Genomic DNA, 20,148 nt, shown 5'->3' on the forward strand with positions numbered 1-20,148 from the left:
GATAGGATATGCATATTATTAGGATAGAAAACACTATGAAGTTTCTAAAACTGTTTGAATGATGTCTGTGAGTATAACAGAACTCGTATGGCATATGGCAAAAACCAGAGAAGAAATCCAACCAGGAAGTGGGAAATCTGAGGTTTTTCGTTTTTCAACTCTTTCCCGACAGTAGAGGATGCCTGGTTGCTCTTCAAAAGTGCTTTACTCTCCATCTTAAATAAGCATGCCCCATTCAAAAAATATAGAACTAAAAACAAGATACAGTGGAAATGGGGTCATGTTGCACTTCCTAAGGCTTCCACCAGATGTCAACAGTCTTTTAGAACCTTGTTTGATGCTTCTACTGTGAAGGCGAATGAGAGGGGATTGAGATAGGTCTGCCATTCGCTGACCATGCGCTGGCCATTCGCTGACCATGCTCTGACCATTCACGTTCATGTGAGAGTTAGCTTGAGTTCCATTGCAATTCTGAAGACAAAGGAATTCTCCGGTTGGAACATTATTGAAGATTTATGTTAAAAACATCCTAAAGAAAATATTTACTAAATAACTAAAGCAAAATAAAAAGTAACACAATAAAATAAAAATAACGAGGCTATATACAGGGGGTACCGGTACAGAGTCAATGTGCAGGGGTATAGGTTAGTCTTGGTCAGTTGTACATGTAGGTATGCTGTCACGCCCTGACAATAGTTTGCTTTGTATGTTTCTATGTTTTGTTTTTGGTCAGGGTGTGATATGAGTGGGCATTCTATGTTGTATGTCTAGTTTGTCTATTTCTATGTGTTTGGCCTGATATGGTTCTCAATCAGAGGCAGGTGTTTGTCGTTGTCTCTGATTGGGAGCCATATTTAGGTAGCCTGAATTGTATTGTGGGTTGTGGGTGATTGTTCCTGTTTCTGTGTCTTTTTGTATGTCACCATACGGGACTGTTGTGTTTTTGTTCGTTTGTCCGTTTATTGTTTTGTTGTTTGTTTTCAAGTTTTCTAATTAAAATGGATAATCATCACGCTGCATTTTGGTCCTCCGATCCTTCTTACTACTCCTCCTCAGATGAGGAGGACGACGATTGTGACATATGCGTAAAGTGACTATGGATAGATATTAACCTGTCTAGGATCAGCGTGGCGCTAGCGGCACACCCCCCCCCCCCCCACTGAAAAACCAGTGCCGCGAAATTCAAAAAAAATATTTTTTTTTAAATATTTAACTTTCACAAATTAAAGTCCAATACAGCTAATGAAAGACACAGATCTTGTGAATCCAGTCAACATGTCCGATTTTTTAAATGTTTTATAGGGAAGACACAATATGTAAAGATGTACATCTATTACCTAAAAACACATTAGCATAATCCACCATCTTTTATTTGTCCACCAACACCAGTAGCCATCACCAATTCGGCTAAACTAAGATATTTATAGCCCCTAACCAACAAAAAAACTCATTAGATGACAGTCTGATAACATATTTATGGTATGGGATAGGTTTTGTTAGAAAAAAGTGCATATTTCAGGTAGATGGCATAAGTTACAATTGCACCCACCGTCACAAATGGAATAGAAAAACTACTTAGAGCAACGTGTTTACCTACTTACTAATCATCAAACATTTCGTAAAAATACACAGCATACACGAATCGAAAGACACAGATCCTGTGAATACAGACAATATTTCAGATTTTCTAAGTGTCTTACAGCGAAAACACAATAAATCGTTATATTAGCTTAGCACATAGCAATTAGCAGCCCAGCATTGATTCTAGCCAAAGTGAGCGATAAAAGTCAACATCTCCAAAAGATATTAATTTTTTCACTAACCTTCTCAGAATTCTTCCGATGACACTCCTGTAACATCACATTACAACATGCATATACAGTTTGATCGAAAATGTTTATATTTAGCCACCAAAATCATGGTTAGACAATGTGAAATGTAGACAAGCTGGTAAAGAAAAAGTCCTTGCGCCACTTAGACAGTGATCTACTCTTATACATAAATACTCATAAACGTGACTAAAAAATATAGGGTGGACAGGGATTGATAGACAATTTAATTCTTAATACAATTGCGTTATTACATTTTTTAATTTATCCTTACTTTTCAATACAATTTGCGCCAAGCGAAGCTACGTCAAAAAACATGGCGTCCTAAGCCACTAAAATGTTTCGACAGAAACACGATTTATCATAATAAAAATGTCCTACCTTGAGCTGTTCTTCCATCAGTATCTTGGGCAAAGGATCCTTTCTTGGGAGGAATCGTCTTTTGGTGGAAAGCTGTCCTCTTGCCATGTGAAAATGCCAACTGCGTTCGGGATGAACTGAAAGCGTGTCCACCTATTCACAGCGTTAAAGAAATAAATGTCCCAAAATCGCACTAAACGGCTATAAATTGCTATAAAACGCTTTAAATTAACTACCTTATGATGTTTTTAACTCCTATAACGAGTGAAAAGATGACCGGAGAAATATAACAGGCTAAACTAACGCTTGGAACAGGAGAGGGTCGGTGTCTTCCACGCGCGTTACGCAGCAAGAAAAGACTTGCTAGCTAAAGGTTTTTTTCATTTGTAGTGCCTGTGAACGCGCAATCGACCCCATTGGAATCGTCATCACGTAAAGGCATCCAGGGGAAGACGTAAGAAGTGTCCGTGTAGTCATAGCAATGACAGTGCCCTTTTAACTGACTTCAGAAGAGTGGCCAACATTTCTCAAATCTGACTCCATGTCAGGGAAATTGCTGTAGAATGGGCTCTGTTCCACTTAGAGACAAAATTTCAACTCCTATAGAAACTATAGACTGTTTTCTATCCAATAATAATAATAATATGCATATTGTACGATCAAGGATTTTGTGGGAAGCCGTTTCAAAAATTATCCAAATTAGCATAAATAGTCTAAACAGCGCCCCCATCCCCAACAGGATAAACAGCGAGTAGCAGCAATGTAAAAACAAAGGGGGGTGTAAATATAAGTTGTCATGGCGGCCATTTTAATACTTATATAGATACTTATGTAAATCAAATCAAATGTATTTATATAGCCCTTCTTATATCAGCTGATATCTCAAAGTGCTGTACAGAAACCCAGCCTAAAACCCCAAACAGCAAGCAATGCAGGTGTAGAAGCACGGTGGCTAGGAAAAACTCCCTAGAAAGGCCAAAACCTAGGAAGAAACCTAGAGAGGAACCAGGCTTATGAGGGGTGGCCAGTCCTCTTCCGGCTGTGCCGAGTGGAGATTATAACAGAACATGGCTAAGAAGTTCAAATGTTCATAAATGACCAGCATGCTCAAATAATAATAATCACAGTAGTTGTCGAGGGTGCAACAAGTCAGAACCTCAGGAGTAAATGTCAGTTGGCTTTTCATAAATGTGATATATTTATTTTATTTGTAATAAATCTGCAAACATTTCTAAAAAAACTGTTTTTGCTTCATCATTATGGGGGTATTGTGTGTAGATTAATGAGGGGAAAAAACAATTTAATCGATTTTAGAATAAGGCTGTAACGTAACAAAATGTGGAAAAAGTGAAGGGGTCTGAATACTTTCCGAATGCACTGTATCATTGTGTGTCATTGTTTAAAGGGCACTCAACTTGTACTGCACTGACTTAGATGACTGATTATTGGCTAAATAATGGATAATAAGATGATAGTTGGAGCTGTTTTGTTAGATTTCAATGCAGCCTTTGACGTTACTGATCATAAATTGCTATTGAAAAAACTCACTTGTTATGGCTTTATATCAACTGCCATAGTTGGAGAGTTACTTATCCAATAGAACCCAGAGAGTGTTCTTAAATGGAAGCTTCTCTAACATCAGATATGTACAGTGCGGTGTCCCTCAGGGCAGTTGCCTTGGGCCGTTAGTCTTCTCTATTTTTACAAATTATTTTCAACTTGATTTACAAAAATCAAATACAGTTATGTATGCTAATGATTGCACACTGTACACATCAGCACCTATAGCCAGTGAGCTCACTGAGTCTCAGAGCAAGGAGTTACAGCGAGTGGCAGAATGGGTAATTAACTGTCAATCACCACATTCTTATCGGCAGACTCAAAAGCCTTGGCTTCTCAAATGACTGCCTCGCCTAGTTCACCAACTACTTCTCAGACAGAGTTCAGTGTGTCAAATTGGAGGGCCTGTTGTCCGGACCTCTGGCAGTCTCTATGGGGGTGCCACATGGTTCAATTCACGGGCCGACTCTTTTCTCTGTATATATCAATGATGTCGCTCTTGCTGCTGGTGATTCTCTGATCCACCTCTACGCAGACGACACCATTCTGTATACATCTGGCCCTTCTTTGGACACTGTGTTAACCTGTCTAGGCTGAGGGTGCCGCTAGCGGCACTCCCCCCCCCCACTGAAAAGGCAGAGCCGCAAAATTAAAAAAAAATATTTTTTTAAAATATTTAACTTTCACACATTAAAGTCCAATACAGCTAATGAAAGACACAGATCTTGTGAATCCAGCCAACATGTCCGATTTTTAAAATGTTTTACAGGGAAGACACAATATGTAAAGATGTACATCTATTACCTAAAAACACATTAGCATAATCCACCATCTTTTATTTGTCCACCAACACCAGTAGCTATCACCAATTCGGCTAAACTAAGATATTTATAGCCCCTAACCAAGAAAAAAACTCATCAGATGACAGTCTGATAACATATTTATGGTATGGGATAGGTTTTGTTAGAAAAATGTGCATATTTCAGGTAGATGGCATAGGTTACAATTGCACCCACCGTCACAAATGGACTAGAATAACTACATAGAGCAACGTGTTTACCTACTTACTAATCATCAAACATTTCGTAAAAATACACAGCATACACTAATCGAAAGACACAGATCCTGTGAATACAGACAATATTTCAGATTTTCTAAGTGTCTTACAGCGAAAACACAATAAATTGTTATATTAGCATAGCACAGGTGCAAACATTACCCCAGCATTAATTCTAGCCAAAGTGAGCGATAACGTCAACATCGCCAAAATATATTATTTTTTTCACTAACCTTCTCAGAATTCTTCAGATGACACCCCTGTAACATCACATTACAACATGCATATACAGTTTTTTTTCGAAAATGTGCATATTTAGCCACCAAAATCATGGTTAGACAATGGGGAAAGTAGCCCAGCTGGTGAGAAAATGTCCGTGCGCCATATTAGGCAGTGATCTACTCTTATACATAAATACTCATAAACGTGACTAAAAAATATAGGGTGGACATCGATTGATAGACAATTTAATTCTTAATACAATCGCGGAATTACATTTTTTAAATTATCCTTACTTTTCAATACAGTTTGCGCCAAGCGAAGCTACGTCAAAAAACATGGCGTCCTAAGCCACTAACATTTTTCGACAGAAACACGATTTATCATAATAAAAATGTCCTACTTTGAGCTGTTCTTCCATCAGTATCTTGGGCAAAGGATCCTTTCTTGGGTCTAATCGTCTTTTGGTGGAAAGCTGTCCTCTTGCCATGTGGAAATGCCAACTGCGTTCAGCATGAACTGGAAGCGTGCCCGGCGATTCACAGCGTTTCAGAAATAAATGTCCCAAAATCGCACTAAACGGATATATATTGCTATAAAACGCTTTAAATTAACTACCTTATGATGTTTTTAACTCCTATAACGAGTCTTAACATGACCGGAGAAAGATTACTCCCAACACTAATGCTTGGAACAGGTGCGGATCGGTGTCCTCCACGCGCATAACGCAGCTCCAAAAGACTTACTAGCTACAGGGTTTTTTAATTTATAGTGCCTGTGAACGCGCAATCGACCCCATTCAAATCGTCATCACGTAAAGGCATCCAGGGGAAGACGTAAGCAGTGTCCGTATACTCATAGCAATAACAGTGGCCTTTTAACTGACTCCAGATCAGGGGCCAAAATTTCTGAAATCTGACTCCATGTCAGGGAAATTGCTGTAGAATGAGTTCTGTTCCACTCAGAGACAAAATTTCAACTCCTATAGAAACTATAGACTGTTTTCTATCCAATAACAATAATAATATGCATATTGTACGATCAAGAGTTTTGAAGGAAGCCGTTTCAAAAATTACAAGATTACCATAAATAGTGACCCCTCCCCCCTTCCCTCTCCCCCCCTCCTCGCCGCCCTGACCTCCCTACCCACCCCTCCCCCCTTCCCTCTCCCCCCCTCCTCGCCGCCCTGACCTCCCTACCCACACCTCCCCCCTTCCCCCTCCCTCCCTACTCGCCTTCCTGACCTCCCTACCCACACCTCCCCCTTCCCCCTCCCTCCCTACTCGCCGCCCTGACCTCCCTACCCACACCTCCCCCCTTCCCCCTCCCCCCCTCCTCGCCGCCCTGACCTCCCTACCCACACCTCCCCCTTCCCCCTCCCCCCCTCCTCGCCGCCCTGACCTCCCTACCCACACCTCCCCCCTTCCCCCTCCCCGCCGCCCTGACCTCCCTACCCACACCTCCCCCCTTCCCCCTCCCTCCCTACTCGCCGCCCTGACCTCCCTACCCACACCTCCCCCCTTCCCCCTCCCTCCCTACTCGCCATCCTGACCTCCCTACCCACACCTCCCCCCTTCCCCCTCCTCACCGCCCTGACCTCCCCCCTTCCCCCCCCCTCCCTCCTCGCCGCCCTGACCTCCCTACCCACACCTCCCCCTTCCCCCTCCCCCCCTCCTCGCCGCCCTGACCTCCCTACCCACACCGCGCCCCTTCCCCCTCCCCCCCTCCCTGCCGCCCTGACCTCCCTACCCACACCTCCCCCTTCCCCCTCCCCCCCTACTCGCCGCCCTGACCTCCCTACCCACACCTCGCCCCTTTCTGAATGATTATTTGACAGCAGAGCTCTCAGAATCTTGGTTAATTGGCTCCATCCCCCCTCCCTCCCTCCCCCCGCTCGCTCCTTCCCCCCTCCTCCCTCCCTCCCTCCCCTCTCCCTCCCTCCCCTCTCCCTCCCTCCCCCCTCCCCCCTCCCCCCCGCACCCTCCTTCCCCACTCCTCCCTCCCTTCCTCCCCTCTCCCTCCTTCCCTCCCTCCCCCCACTCCTCCCTCCCTCCCTCCCTCCCTCCAAACACTACTACACTATACACACCACACAAACACTACTACACACCATACACACACTACCACACACCATACACACACTACTAAACACCACACAAACACTACTACACACCAGACAAACACTACTACACACCACACAAACACTACCACACACCATACAAATACTACTACACACCACACAAACACTACCACACACCATACAAACACTACAACACACCACACAAACACTACTACACTATACACACCATACAAACACTACCACACACCATACAAACACTACCACACACCACACAAACACTACTACACACCACACAAACACTACTACACACCACACAAACACTACTACACTATACACACCATACAAACACTACCACACACCACACAAACACCACCACACACCACACAAACACTACTACACACCATACAAACACTACCACACACCACACAAACACTACTACACACCACACAAACACTACTACACTATACACACCATAAGGTGAATGCACCAATTTGTAAGTCGCTCTGGATAAGAGCGTCTGCTAAATGACTTAAATGTAATGTAATACAAACACTACTACACTATACACACCACACACACTACTACACACCACACAAACACTACTACACTATACACACCACACACACTACTACACACCACACAAACACTACTACTGTCACGACTCCTACCGAAGGTGGCTCCCCTTCCCGTTCGGGTGGCGCTCGGCGGTCGTCGTCACCGGCCTACTAGCTGCCACTGACTTTTTCCTCCCCCTCCTTATTTGGTTATTGGTTACACCTGTTTTTAGTTAGGGTGATTAGTAGGGCTTTATTACCCAGCAGGCCCGCCTGTTGGGTGTGCGGGATTGTTTTGTGTACTGTTTGTACATGCGTGTATGTCACGGTTCGTGGCAGTTGTATTTTCTTAACTATTTTGTTCCCCTTGTATGTTGGGGCATTTGGTTGGAGTGGCGTCGTGTTTCAACCTTTGCGGTGATTAAAAGTTACGCTACTCTGAACTCTCTGTCTCCTGCGTCTGACTCTTTCCTCCACTACACCCCGGGCATTACAACTACACTATACACACCACCAGGGCTGCAAAGGGGCGGAAGGATAAGCCCGCGAATTTGGGGGATTTTAAATTAATCAAAAACAATTAGCTTATAACAGTGAACCTTTTTTTGTGGGATACACATCAGGCAATTCTATGTCTTGTGGCATATTTTGGTTAATCTATCCCCAATTCAATGGAATTGCAAACCTCTGCATGCACAGTGCATTCTTCCATCACATGTACAGCTGAATCTCAAGATCTTGCACACTAATGAGATGCTATTGAGTCCACACTATTACACTGTCTGAGCCAAGGACTACATGCTTTCTGGTAAGTTTTGATTACAATACTGGGTGGGGTGAATATATTTCATATGACAACTAGTAAATAGTAGCCTACAACAACGTGTGTTTAAATCATTTCTAACTCGTTAACAATTTCTGCTAGTTAGTTTTTGCTACCATGTGGGTTTTAGCTTGCTTGAGCCTGCTAACTGAGGAGTGTTATTGCACCTGCTTCCATACATGTTTCATTTAAAAACATTTATCTCACAAATGAGTTGCTTATTCTTACTGCTTAATTTAACTATTTATCTGGAATTTGAATTGTGGAATTGTATTATTTTTTTAAAACTTTTTTTCTTCTAATCTTTACAGGACAATGTCACAGGCACTATCTGATGTGTGGAGGCATTTCACTGCAGCTAATGTAGAAGGAAAAGCTGTGTACATTTGCAAATACTGTGCCAAATTATATGTGAAGAATGCAACAAAGATGCAGAATCATCTGACCAAGTGCATAAAGTTCCCTCAGCACTCACACCAAGCAACCTCTGACAAAACACCCTCTACTTCCATTCGAGGGGAAAATGATGAATCAGACACCTTATCGATAGCAACAGCTCATGTTCCTTCTGGAATCAGAAGTTTTTTTGACTGAATGGAGGAACGTAGTCAGAGAAAAGCTGATGAATGTCTTGCTCGAGCTGTGTATGCAACTGGTTCACCTCTGATGCTCACAGGCAATGTGTATGGGAAGAGATTCTTTAATGTTCTTTTCCCAGCATACACCCCTTCAACCACACCATGCTTTATCTACTCATTTGCTGGATGCAGAGTTCAACAGAGTTCAAATGAAGATCAAGCCAATCATAGAGAAAGCAGACTGTATTGCAATCATGTCTGATGGGTGGTCGAATGTTTGTGGGCAAGGAATAATTAACTACATCATCTCCACCCCTCAACCACTATTCTACAAGAGCACAGACACAAGGGACAACAGACACACCAGTCTCTACATTGCAGATGAGCTGAAGGCAGTCATCAATGACCTTGGACCACAGAAGGTATTTGTACTGGTGACAGACAATGCTGCGAACATGAAGGCTGCTTGGTCTAAAGTGGAGGAGTCCTAGCCTCACATCACACCCATTGGCGATGCTGCTCATGCATTGAATTTGCTCCTCAAGGACATCATGGCACTGAAAACAAAAGATACACTCTACAAGAGAGCCAAGGAAATGGTTAGGTATGTGAAGGGTCATCAAGTTATAGCAGCAATCTACCTCACCAAGCAAAGTGAGAAGAATAAGATCCACATTGAAGCTGCCCAGCAACACCCGTTGGGGTGGTGTTGTCATCATGTTTGACAGTCTCCTGGAGGGGAAGGAATCTCTCCAAGAAATGGCCATATCACAGTTTGCCGATATGGACAGTCCCATCAAGAGGATCCTCCTGGATGATGTATTTTGGGAGAGAGTGGTAAGCAGCCTGACACTCCTGAAACGTATAGCAGTAACCATTGCACGGATTGAGGGAGACAATGCCACCCTGTCTGATGTTCAGACTCTGTTTGTAGACGTAAGAGAAGAAATCCGTACTGACCTGCCCACTTCACTGTTGCTCCAAGCAGAGGAAACTGCAGTTTTGAAATACATCAAAAAGTGTGAAGACTTCTGCCTGAAGATCATACATGCCTCAGCGTACATGTTGGACACGAAGTATGCTGGCAAGAGCAGCCTGTCTGGTACGGAGATCAACAAGGCCTATGGTGTCATCACTACTGTGTCTCGCCACCTTGGCCTGGATGAGGGCAAGGATCTTGGCAGTCTGGCGAAGTACACTTCCAACCAAGGGCTTTGGGATGGAGATGCAATATGGCAGTCGTGCCAACATCTCTCATCAGCCACCTGGTGGAAGGGACTTTGTGGATCTGAGGCTCTTTTCCCTGTTGCCTCCATCATCCTCAAAATCCCACCAACATTAGCCTCCTCAGAGCGCAACTGGTCCTTGTTTGGGAACACGCACACCAAAGCATGCAGCAGGCTGACCAATACAAGGGTTGAAAAATTGGTGGCCATCAGGGCAAATTTTTGTATTTTTGAGCCATCCTCAACAAGGTTGGAAAGTGACAGTGAAGATAAAGCCTCGGAGTCTGATGTTCAAGAGGTGGACATTGAGGAGGTCCAGGGAGAAGACATGGAAGCCTGAGAGGAAGACAACCAAAGCTTAAGTTCCTAGACTGATCATTTTACAGATGTATGTTGAAAACGGTTTTGGGATATGTGATTGATCATTGGGGATCATTCAATATTCCCTTTCTTTTGTTGTTCAGTGAAATCATCCCTTGTGAAGGGATTTAATGAAAGTTCAATTCGTTTACTAAATAGTTTTTTTTATTTCTATTGGAAGGATTTAATAATTTGTAATTATGTCTACTTATGATACGGTAAAAGGTTTATGTTTCTGTCTCCATATGATATGGTAAATATATCCAATGCAAAAAACATCTACATTTAAATGGTATTAATATTCATTTGCATATATTTCTGTTAATTCCCATATATTCCCGTGAATTCACAGTTTCCACCTCTGTATATTCCCCAAAATGTGCAACCCTACTCATCACATAAACACTACCACATTATACACACTATACAAACACTACTACACACCATACAAACACTACAACAAATCACACAAACACTACCACACTATACACACCACTCAAACACTACTACACTATACACACCACACAAACACTACTACACACCACACAAACACTACTACACTATACACACCACACAAACACTACTACACACCACACAAACACTACTACACTATACACACCATACAAACACTACTACACTATACACACCATACAAACATTACTACACTATGATACCAGAGCACACAAACACAGTATAACTACACACTAAGCACACACAAAAACAGTATAACTACACATCATAGTACACACAAACACAGCTACACACCATAGTACACACAAACACAGCTGCACACCATAATACACACAAACACAGCTGTACACCATAGTACACACAAACACAACTACACACCATAGTACACACAAACACAGCTACACACCATAGTACACACAAATACAGCTACACACCATAGTACACACAAACACAGCTACACACCATAGTACACACAAACACAACTACACACCATAGTACACACAAATACAGCTACACACCATAGTACACACAAACACACTTCTACACTATAGTACACACAAACACAACTACACACTATAGTACAAACAAATACAGCTACACACCATAGTACACACAAACACAGTTCTACACTATAGTACACACAAACACAACTACACACCATAATACACACAAACACAACTACACACCATAGTACACACAAACACAGCTGCACACCATAATACACACAAACACAACTACACACCATAGTACACACAAATACAGTTCTATACCATAATACACACAAACACAACTACACATGTAGTTGTGGAACTCCCGGGTGGCACAGTGGTCTAGGGCACTGCATTGCAGTGCTAGCTGCGCCACCAGAGTCTCTGGGTTCGCGCCCAGGCTCTGTCGCAGCCGGCCGCAACCGGGAGGTCCGTGGGGCGACGCACAATTGGCATAGCGTCATCCGTGTTAGGGAGGGTTTGGCCGGTAGGGATTTCCTTGTCTCAGTATGTAAAATGTAATGAAATGTAAAAAAAATAAAAAAATAAAAAATGTAATAAAAAGTATGCACTCTACTGTAAGTCGCTCTGGATAAGAGCGTCTGCTAAATGACTCAAATATAAATAAATATATAAATATAACACAGCTGCACACCATAGTACACACAAACACAGCTGTACTCCATAGTACACACAAACACAGCTGTACTCCATAGTACACACAAACACAGCTGTACTCCATAGTACACACAAACACAGCTGTACTCCATAGTACACACAAACACAGCTGTACTCCATAGTACACACAAACACAGTTCTACACCATAGTACACACAAACACAGCTACACACCATAGTACACACAAACACAGTTCTATACCATAATACACACAAACACAGCTGTACTCCATAGTACACACAAACACAGTTCTACACCATAGTACACACAAACACAGTTCTATACTATAATACACACAAACACAGCTGCACACCATAGTACACACAAACACAGCTGCACACCATAGTACACACAAACACAGTTCTACACCATAATACACACAAACACAGCTACACACCATAGTACACACAAACACAGCTACACACCATAGTACACACACACACAGCTACACACCATAGTACACACATACAGCTACACACCATAGTACACACAAACACAGTTCTACACCATAGTACACACAAACACAGTTCTATACCATAATACACACAAACACAGCTACACACCATAGTACACACAAACACAGCTACACACCATAATACACCATGTCTCCTGACTAACATCTTCCCCTGGTGGCACTACATTTCCCAGTTGGTGACACCAGCCGATTATGCAGATTCTGTTATCCAAAGCTACGGTACAGTCACTGTATACAATTAACAAACATAAAATAAGAGCTTATGGCAGTAAGACAGGTTCTCAGTACGGAAAATAGTTTACTCTGAGTCTGCAGTAAGACAGGTTCTCAGTATGGAAAATAGTTTACTCTGAGTCTGCAGTAAGACAAGTTTACAGTATGGAAAATAGTTTACTCTGAGTCTGCTGTAAGACAGGTTTACAGTATGCAAAATAGTTTACTCTGAGTCTGCTGTAAGACTGGTTTACAGTATGGAAAGCGATCCCGAAGAAGTTAAATGAACACACAGGGCTCTGTTTTAACAAAGCTAACGAAATGCTAAATCTAAGCACTGGCGGTAGGGCTGTAGATTTGGGGATGCGTCTGAAATATATTTGCTATTTTCACAACCGGAATTATGGATAGATGGCGCATACGGGCTGGGACTTGATGAATAAACAGGTTGAAGGTGTGTCGAGGCTTGACACCTCACTGAACAATCAGCACGTGCTCCACGGCTAAATATGTGTTCGTTCAAGTTGTGTATTTAAAGTCATGTATGTTTTGCATCGTCATCAATTACAATTCTCGTATAGCCTAGTTTGTTAAATAGCCTACAGAAACGAAATAATAAAATGCAGGCCTCTCCCACAGAATCCACAGAGCCCCAGGACAGCAACACAATTAGACCCAACCAAATCATGAGAAAACAAAAAGATAATTACTTCACACATTGGAAAGACTTAACACAAAAAGTGAGCAAACTAGAATACTATTTGGCCCTAAACAGAGAGTACACAGTGTCAGAATACCTGACCACTGTGACTGACCCAAAATGAAGGAAAGCTTTAACCATGTACAGACTCAGTGAGCATAGCCTTGCTATTGAGAAAGGCCGCCGTAGGCAAGGATCTGCATATTCTTGATGCCATTTGAAAGGAAAAGCTTTGAAGTGTGTGGAAATGTGAAATGAATGTAGGAGAATATAACACATTGGATCTGGTAAAAGATTATACAAAGAAAAAACAAACATTCTTTTGTATTTTTTTTTTTGTACCATCATCTTTGAAATGCAAGAGAAAGGCCATAGTGTATTATTCCAGCCCAGAAACAATTTAGATTTTGGCCACTAGATGGCAGTAGTGTATGTGTAAAGTGTTATACTTTTATATATATTTCACCTTTATTTAACCAGGTAGGCCGGTTAAGAACAAGTTCTCATTTATAACTGCGACCTGGCCAAGATAAACCAAAACAGTGAGACAAAAACAACAACACAGAGTTACACATGGAATAAACAAACGTACAGTCAATAACACAATAGAAAATGTGTATGCTGTGTGTGCAAATGAAGTAAGGAGGTCAGGCAATAAATAGGCTGTAGTGGCAAAGTAATTACAATTTAGCAAATTAACACTGGAGTGATAGATGTGCAGATGAGGATGTGCAAGTAGAAATACTGGTGAGCAAAAGAGCAGAAGAAAACAAAAAACAAATATGGGGTCGGCAGTTTTTTGGATGGGCTATTTACAGATGGGCTGTGTACAGCTGCAGCGATCGGTAAGCTACTCTGACAGCCGATGCTTGAAGTTAGTGAGGGAGATATAAGTCTCCAACTTAAGACAATTTTTGCATTTTCTTTACTGATCCAATGAACCATTGCATTTCTGTTCAAAATGTTGTATCAAGACTGCCCAAATGTGCATCATTTGTTTATTAATAACTTTTCAAGTTCATAACTGTGCACTCTCCTCAAACAATAGCATGTTATTCTTTCACTGTAATAGCTACTGTAAATTGGACAGTGCAGTTAGATTAACAAGAATTTAAGCTTTCTGCCCATATCAGATATGTCTATGTCCAGGGAAATGTTCTTGTTACTTACAACCTCATGCTAATCACATTAGCCTACGTTAGCTCAACCGTCCCGTGGAAGGGACACCGATCCTGTAGAGGTTTTAAGACACGCTATGTGCACACTGCCCACGAACCAGGTGGAAACTGAACGGCACTTCCTAACCTCCTGCCAAATGTATGACCTTATTAGAGACACATATTAACCTCAGATTACTGAGGCCCACAAAGACTTCTAAAACAAATCACATTTTTATAAACTCCGATATCTATTGGGTGAAATACCACAGTGTGCCATCACAGCAGCAAGATTTATGACCTGTTGCCACAAGAAAAGGGCAACCAGTGAAGAACAAACACCATTGTAAATACAACCCATATTTATGCTTATTTTCCCTTTTGTACCTCAACTATTTCCATTTTGTTACGACCCAGTACACAGCCATAATATGACATTTGAAACGTCTCTATTCCTTTGTGTAATGTTTACTTGTTCATTTTTTATTGCTTATTTCAATTTTGTTTATTATTTATTTCACTTGCTTTGGGCATGTAAACATATTTTTTCCCCATGCCAATAAAGCCCATTGAATTGACTTGAATTGAAATGAGAGCTTGGAGGAACTCAGTAGTCTGTAACAATTACACATTATAGACAGAAAGTAAAATGATGTTTAACATATGACATGAAGAGGTTAAAACGACACCGTGTTACATATGTAACTACAGAAACCTAAGTTAAGTGTCATACAGACATCTGTTTCCTGAATAGTAAACTACTTTGAACCGAGCCCTATTGAATAGGGTGACTTTTAGGAGGCACACAATGAATCTGATTGAGTTGTGTGATACTGAGGAGAAAGAAGGCCAGGTCCTCTGGGCTCAGCTGGTTCTTTCTGTAGATATTGGATGTATAGATCTGCAACACATATTCAGTATTAAAGGCCAGGTCCTCTGGATTCAGCTGGTTCTTTCTGTAGATATTGGATGTATAGATCTGCAACACATATTCAATATTAAAGGCCAGGTCCAGATGCAGTTGGTTCTTTCTGTAGATATTGGATGTATAGATCTGCAACACATATTCAATATTAAAGGCCAGGTCCTCTGGATTCAGCTGGTTCTTTCTGTAGATATTGATTGTATAGATCTGTAACACATATTCAGTATTAAAGGCCAGGTCCTCTGGATTTAGCTGGTTCTTTCTGTAGATATTGATTGTATAGATCTGCAACACATATTCAATATTAAAGACCAGGTCCTCTGGATTCAGCTGGTTCTTTCTGTAGATATTGGATGTATAGATCTGCAACACATATTCAATATTAAAGGCCAGGTCCAGATGCAGCTGGTTCTTTCTGTAGATATTGGATGTATAGATCTGCAACACATATTCAATATTAAAGGCCAGGTCCAGATTCAGCTGGTTCTTTCTGTAGATATTGGATGTATAGATCTGCAACACATATTCAATATTAAAGGCCAGGTCCTCTGGATTCAGCTGGTTCTTTCTGTAGATATTGGATGTATAGATCTGCAACACATATTCAATATTAAAGGCCAGGTCCAGATTCAGCTGTTTTTTTCTGTAGATATTGGATGTATAGATCTGCAACACATATTCAATATTAAAGGCCAGGTCCAGATTCAGCTGGTTCTTTCTGTAGATATTGGATGTATAGATCTGCAACACATATTCAATATTAAAGACCAGGTCCTCTGGATTCAGCTGGTTCTTTCTGTAGATATTGAATGTATAGATCTGCAACACATATTCAATATTAAAGACCAGGTCCTCTGGATTCAGCTGGTTCTTTCTGTAGATATTGAATGTATAGATCTGCAACACATATTCAATATTAAAGGCCAGGTCCTCTGGATTCAGCTGGTTCTTTCTGTAGATATTGAATGTATAGATCTGCAACACATATTCAATATTAAAGGCCAGGTCCTCTGGATTCAGCTGGTTCTTTCTGTAGATATTGGATGTGTAGATCTGTAACACATATTCAATATTAAAGACCAGGTCCTCTGGATTCAGCTGGTTCTTTCTGTAGATATTGGATGTATAGATCTGCAACACATATTCAGTATTAAAGACCAGGTCCAGATTCAGCTGGTTCTTTCTGTAGATATTGGATGTGTAGATCTGCAACACATATTCAATATTAAAGACCAGGTCCAGATTCAGCTGGTTCTTTCTATAGATATTGGATGTGTAGATCTGCAACACATATTCAATATTAAAGACCAGGTCCAGATGCAGTTGGTTCTTTCTGTAGATATTGGATGTATAGATCTGTAACACATATTCAATATTAAAGGCCAGGTTTCAGATTCAGCTGGTTCTTTCTGTAGATATTGGATATGCAGATCTGCAGCACATACAGGATATTAAAGTGGCTGAGTGAAGTGTGTGCCAATCTTTTGGTCTTGTCTTCTAGACTCTTTTCATCTATGTTGTTCAATTTTCTACTGGCAATATCAACCATTGTGAAGAGAGGATGACAAGGCTTGGTTGTTTGGTTGTTCGGGAAAATATATTGCTCTGTCTGAAATTGGAGCCAGCCTACAGAAGATATTAATAAAAATTTACTTTTGTGGAAACTAAGGTTTTGAAAACGTGTAAGGGTGAAGCGACAGGTAACCACGGCTGCAAAATGATTCAAATAACTTTTAAATTATAGCAACAGGTTCTGAATGTATTTTTGTTTTTCATGTAAGAAAAGATTAAACTAAAGTGTATTGTCTTGGCCGCACGCACGCACGCACGCACGCACGCACGCACGCACGCACGCACGCACACACACACACACACACACACACACACACACACACACACACCCTCATTTCGTCAATATGGACATTCTGTTGCATTATTGGTGTCACCAATCAACACAGGTGAGGTCTCCAATCAACACAGGTGAGGTCTCCAATCAACACAGGTGAGGTCTCCAATCAACACAGGTGAGGTCTCCAATCAACACAGGTGAGGTCTCCAATCAACACAGGTGAGGTCTCCAATCAACACAGGTGAGGTCTCCAATCAACACAGGTGAGGTCTCCAATCAAATTAAAATCAATTGTAGTAGTCACATAACCAGTTTACAGTAGGTATACAAGGTGCAGTGAAAAGCTGAGGTGTTAGCTTCCTCAACATTACAGTACAGTTTACAGCAGGTATACAAGGTGCAGTGAAAAGCTGAGGTGTTAGCTTCCTCAACATTACAGTACAGTTTACAGCAGGTATACAAGGTGCAGTGAAAAGCTGAGGTGTTAGCTTCCTCAACATTACAGTACAGTTTACAGCAGGTATACAAGGTGCAGTGAAATGCTGAGGCGCTAACTATAATTGATATAACTATTCTTTAGTCACTCTCAAGAAGAGTGTCTGCATAATGACTAAATGTAAAATGGGTAGTCAGTGGATGGGTAGTCAGGTGTGTAAAATGGGTAGTCAGGTGTGTAAAATGGGTAGTCAGGTGTGTAAAATGGGTAGTCAGGTGTGTAAAATGGGTAGTCAGTGGAAATAAATTCTAAGGTGCGTATATAGTCTGGTGAAATAGTCTCTAAGGTGCAGGTCTGTTCAATCCGACCAGGTAGAGAGAGAGGAGGTTGCCACGAGCCCTTACCTGATGATAACGTACATGACCAGACAGTTACCCACCAGCCCCACCACGCAGACCATCATGTAGACCACGACGATGGTGATCTTGATGCCGGCGGGGAGGAACGCGTAGGTCTCGTTGTAGCCGACACTGAAGTTGTTCTGGAAGAGCAGAGAGTCGTTGTAGAAGTGGAAGGCTCTCAGGTCCAGGTCTGATCCGCCGACCAACGAGTCGTTAAGGAACTCCATGACCAATTTCCTTTCTGTCTGATGATGATGATGATGATGATGATGATGATGATGATGATGATGAAGAGAGAGAGCATAATAACAGACAAGACATGAGGTGAGGAAAGACTGGTGTGTGACGTGTCAAACGATGGAGAGGCCTGAATATTGCTGCTTCTCAGTGCTATTTCCCTGCACCCCAAATCAACAACGTTTCGACTTTTACCGAAGTCTTCATCAGGTAGGGAGACATCACAGACAGAAGTGTGCGTTGTATTTATTTTATTGCGTGCAGACAGGTCTGATCTGTATGTCTGTAACACACAGACAGGCCAGGAGACACAGACCGCGGTTTGCAAGCCAACACTCCTACTAAATATTTGTGGCGTCATATGGAGGCGCTGCGCAAACGTGGGCTGCCTAGTTCCTATAATAAATCAATGAGGTTTACCCGCAACAGTTCCAATATTCAATGTATGTATAGGTGTGATCATAGGAGAAGATACATACAGCTACTTCAACATCAACACACATGTTCACACCGGCAGAACTGGAGAATGTAAGGTGTCCAAATATAGGCTACATTTCTATGCAGAAATCAGCATTCTCACACACCGACAGTATCAGACAGCAACAACAGCAGCGCCATACCGTCATTCGCGATGCTATTCCAGCGATCTGTTATGAGTCCTTGCCGCGCTGGCCTCCCGTTCCTTCCCTGAAGTTGCTTATTTTGGTTTTTAGGTAGTTGGCTGCTTTCCTATGTTGTGTGTTGTTTATCTCAGTGTCTTGGTCGTTGTCCTGTTTTCCACAGTTGCCAGCGCAGCGATACAGATATCCGTTGGTGTAGGTCTAGGATAGGATCATTATTTTTCCCACCCCATTTAAAACAACATACGAACTGTAGAGTGACGAGTGGTCTAAATCGAGCCGGTTCTTTACATAGTTCCGAATAGGTTCGTTCATCAGACAAGGAGCAAGATCTCGGTGTCCTCGCCCTCTCTCCTCTCTCCTTCTTCCCCTCGATCCCTCTACGCGCGTCCTCTCTCTATCAGATCACGCACGGTACGCGAGACCAGCGTGTCTGGAGATATGCGGCTGTTTGTATTGCTGTAGCGAAATGATTTGTCTACTATGTATCTTACGGGACACTTTTAAATGTCTCCATTAGCAAAACTACAAAAGTGATTGATATATATATATTCGTAGTCTACTACTACAGCTCGTGTAGTCTCCACTAAGTACATTGCGCTTACTAATAGGTGTGAGGTAGGCTTGGAGTTGATTCTAGGTATATGAAGTCAGGAACTCTTATCTCAAAGTCTAGGATAGTGTGCGTAGGTGAGTGCCGTGCACGTTCACAAAAATCCTCCGCTGACATTCCCACTAGATAGATACAGAAGATAGGCAGGCTATCTGTCCTGTGTGTCTCACTCTGAGACGCTGTAGGCTACAGCACGGACAGCCTGTCCTGTCTGTCCTGTGTGTCTCACTCTGAGACGC

The 20,148-nt window shown here is 41.9% G+C and overlaps 1 protein-coding gene across 1 annotated transcript in view; it reads right to left on the reverse strand.

The window, feature by feature from the left end:
- LOC129861363 (nociceptin receptor-like) overlaps nt 1-19,947 on the reverse strand; it is a 66,680-nt gene extending 46,733 nt beyond the window's left edge. Inside the window, exons 1-2 of the mRNA XM_055932743.1 lie at nt 19,297-19,947; nt 18,443-18,684 (exon numbers count right to left, since the gene is read on the reverse strand). Coding sequence (XP_055788718.1) covers nt 18,443-18,684; nt 19,297-19,302 — 248 coding nt within the window. The 5' untranslated portion in view covers nt 19,303-19,947. The remainder of the gene's footprint in view (nt 1-18,442; nt 18,685-19,296) is intronic.
- Nucleotides 19,948-20,148: the final 201 nt, after the last annotated feature.

The sequence above is a fragment of the Salvelinus fontinalis genome, chromosome 8 (assembly GCF_029448725.1).
Source record: "Salvelinus fontinalis isolate EN_2023a chromosome 8, ASM2944872v1, whole genome shotgun sequence".
In the NCBI taxonomy this organism is placed as follows: domain Eukaryota; kingdom Metazoa; phylum Chordata; class Actinopteri; order Salmoniformes; family Salmonidae; genus Salvelinus; species Salvelinus fontinalis.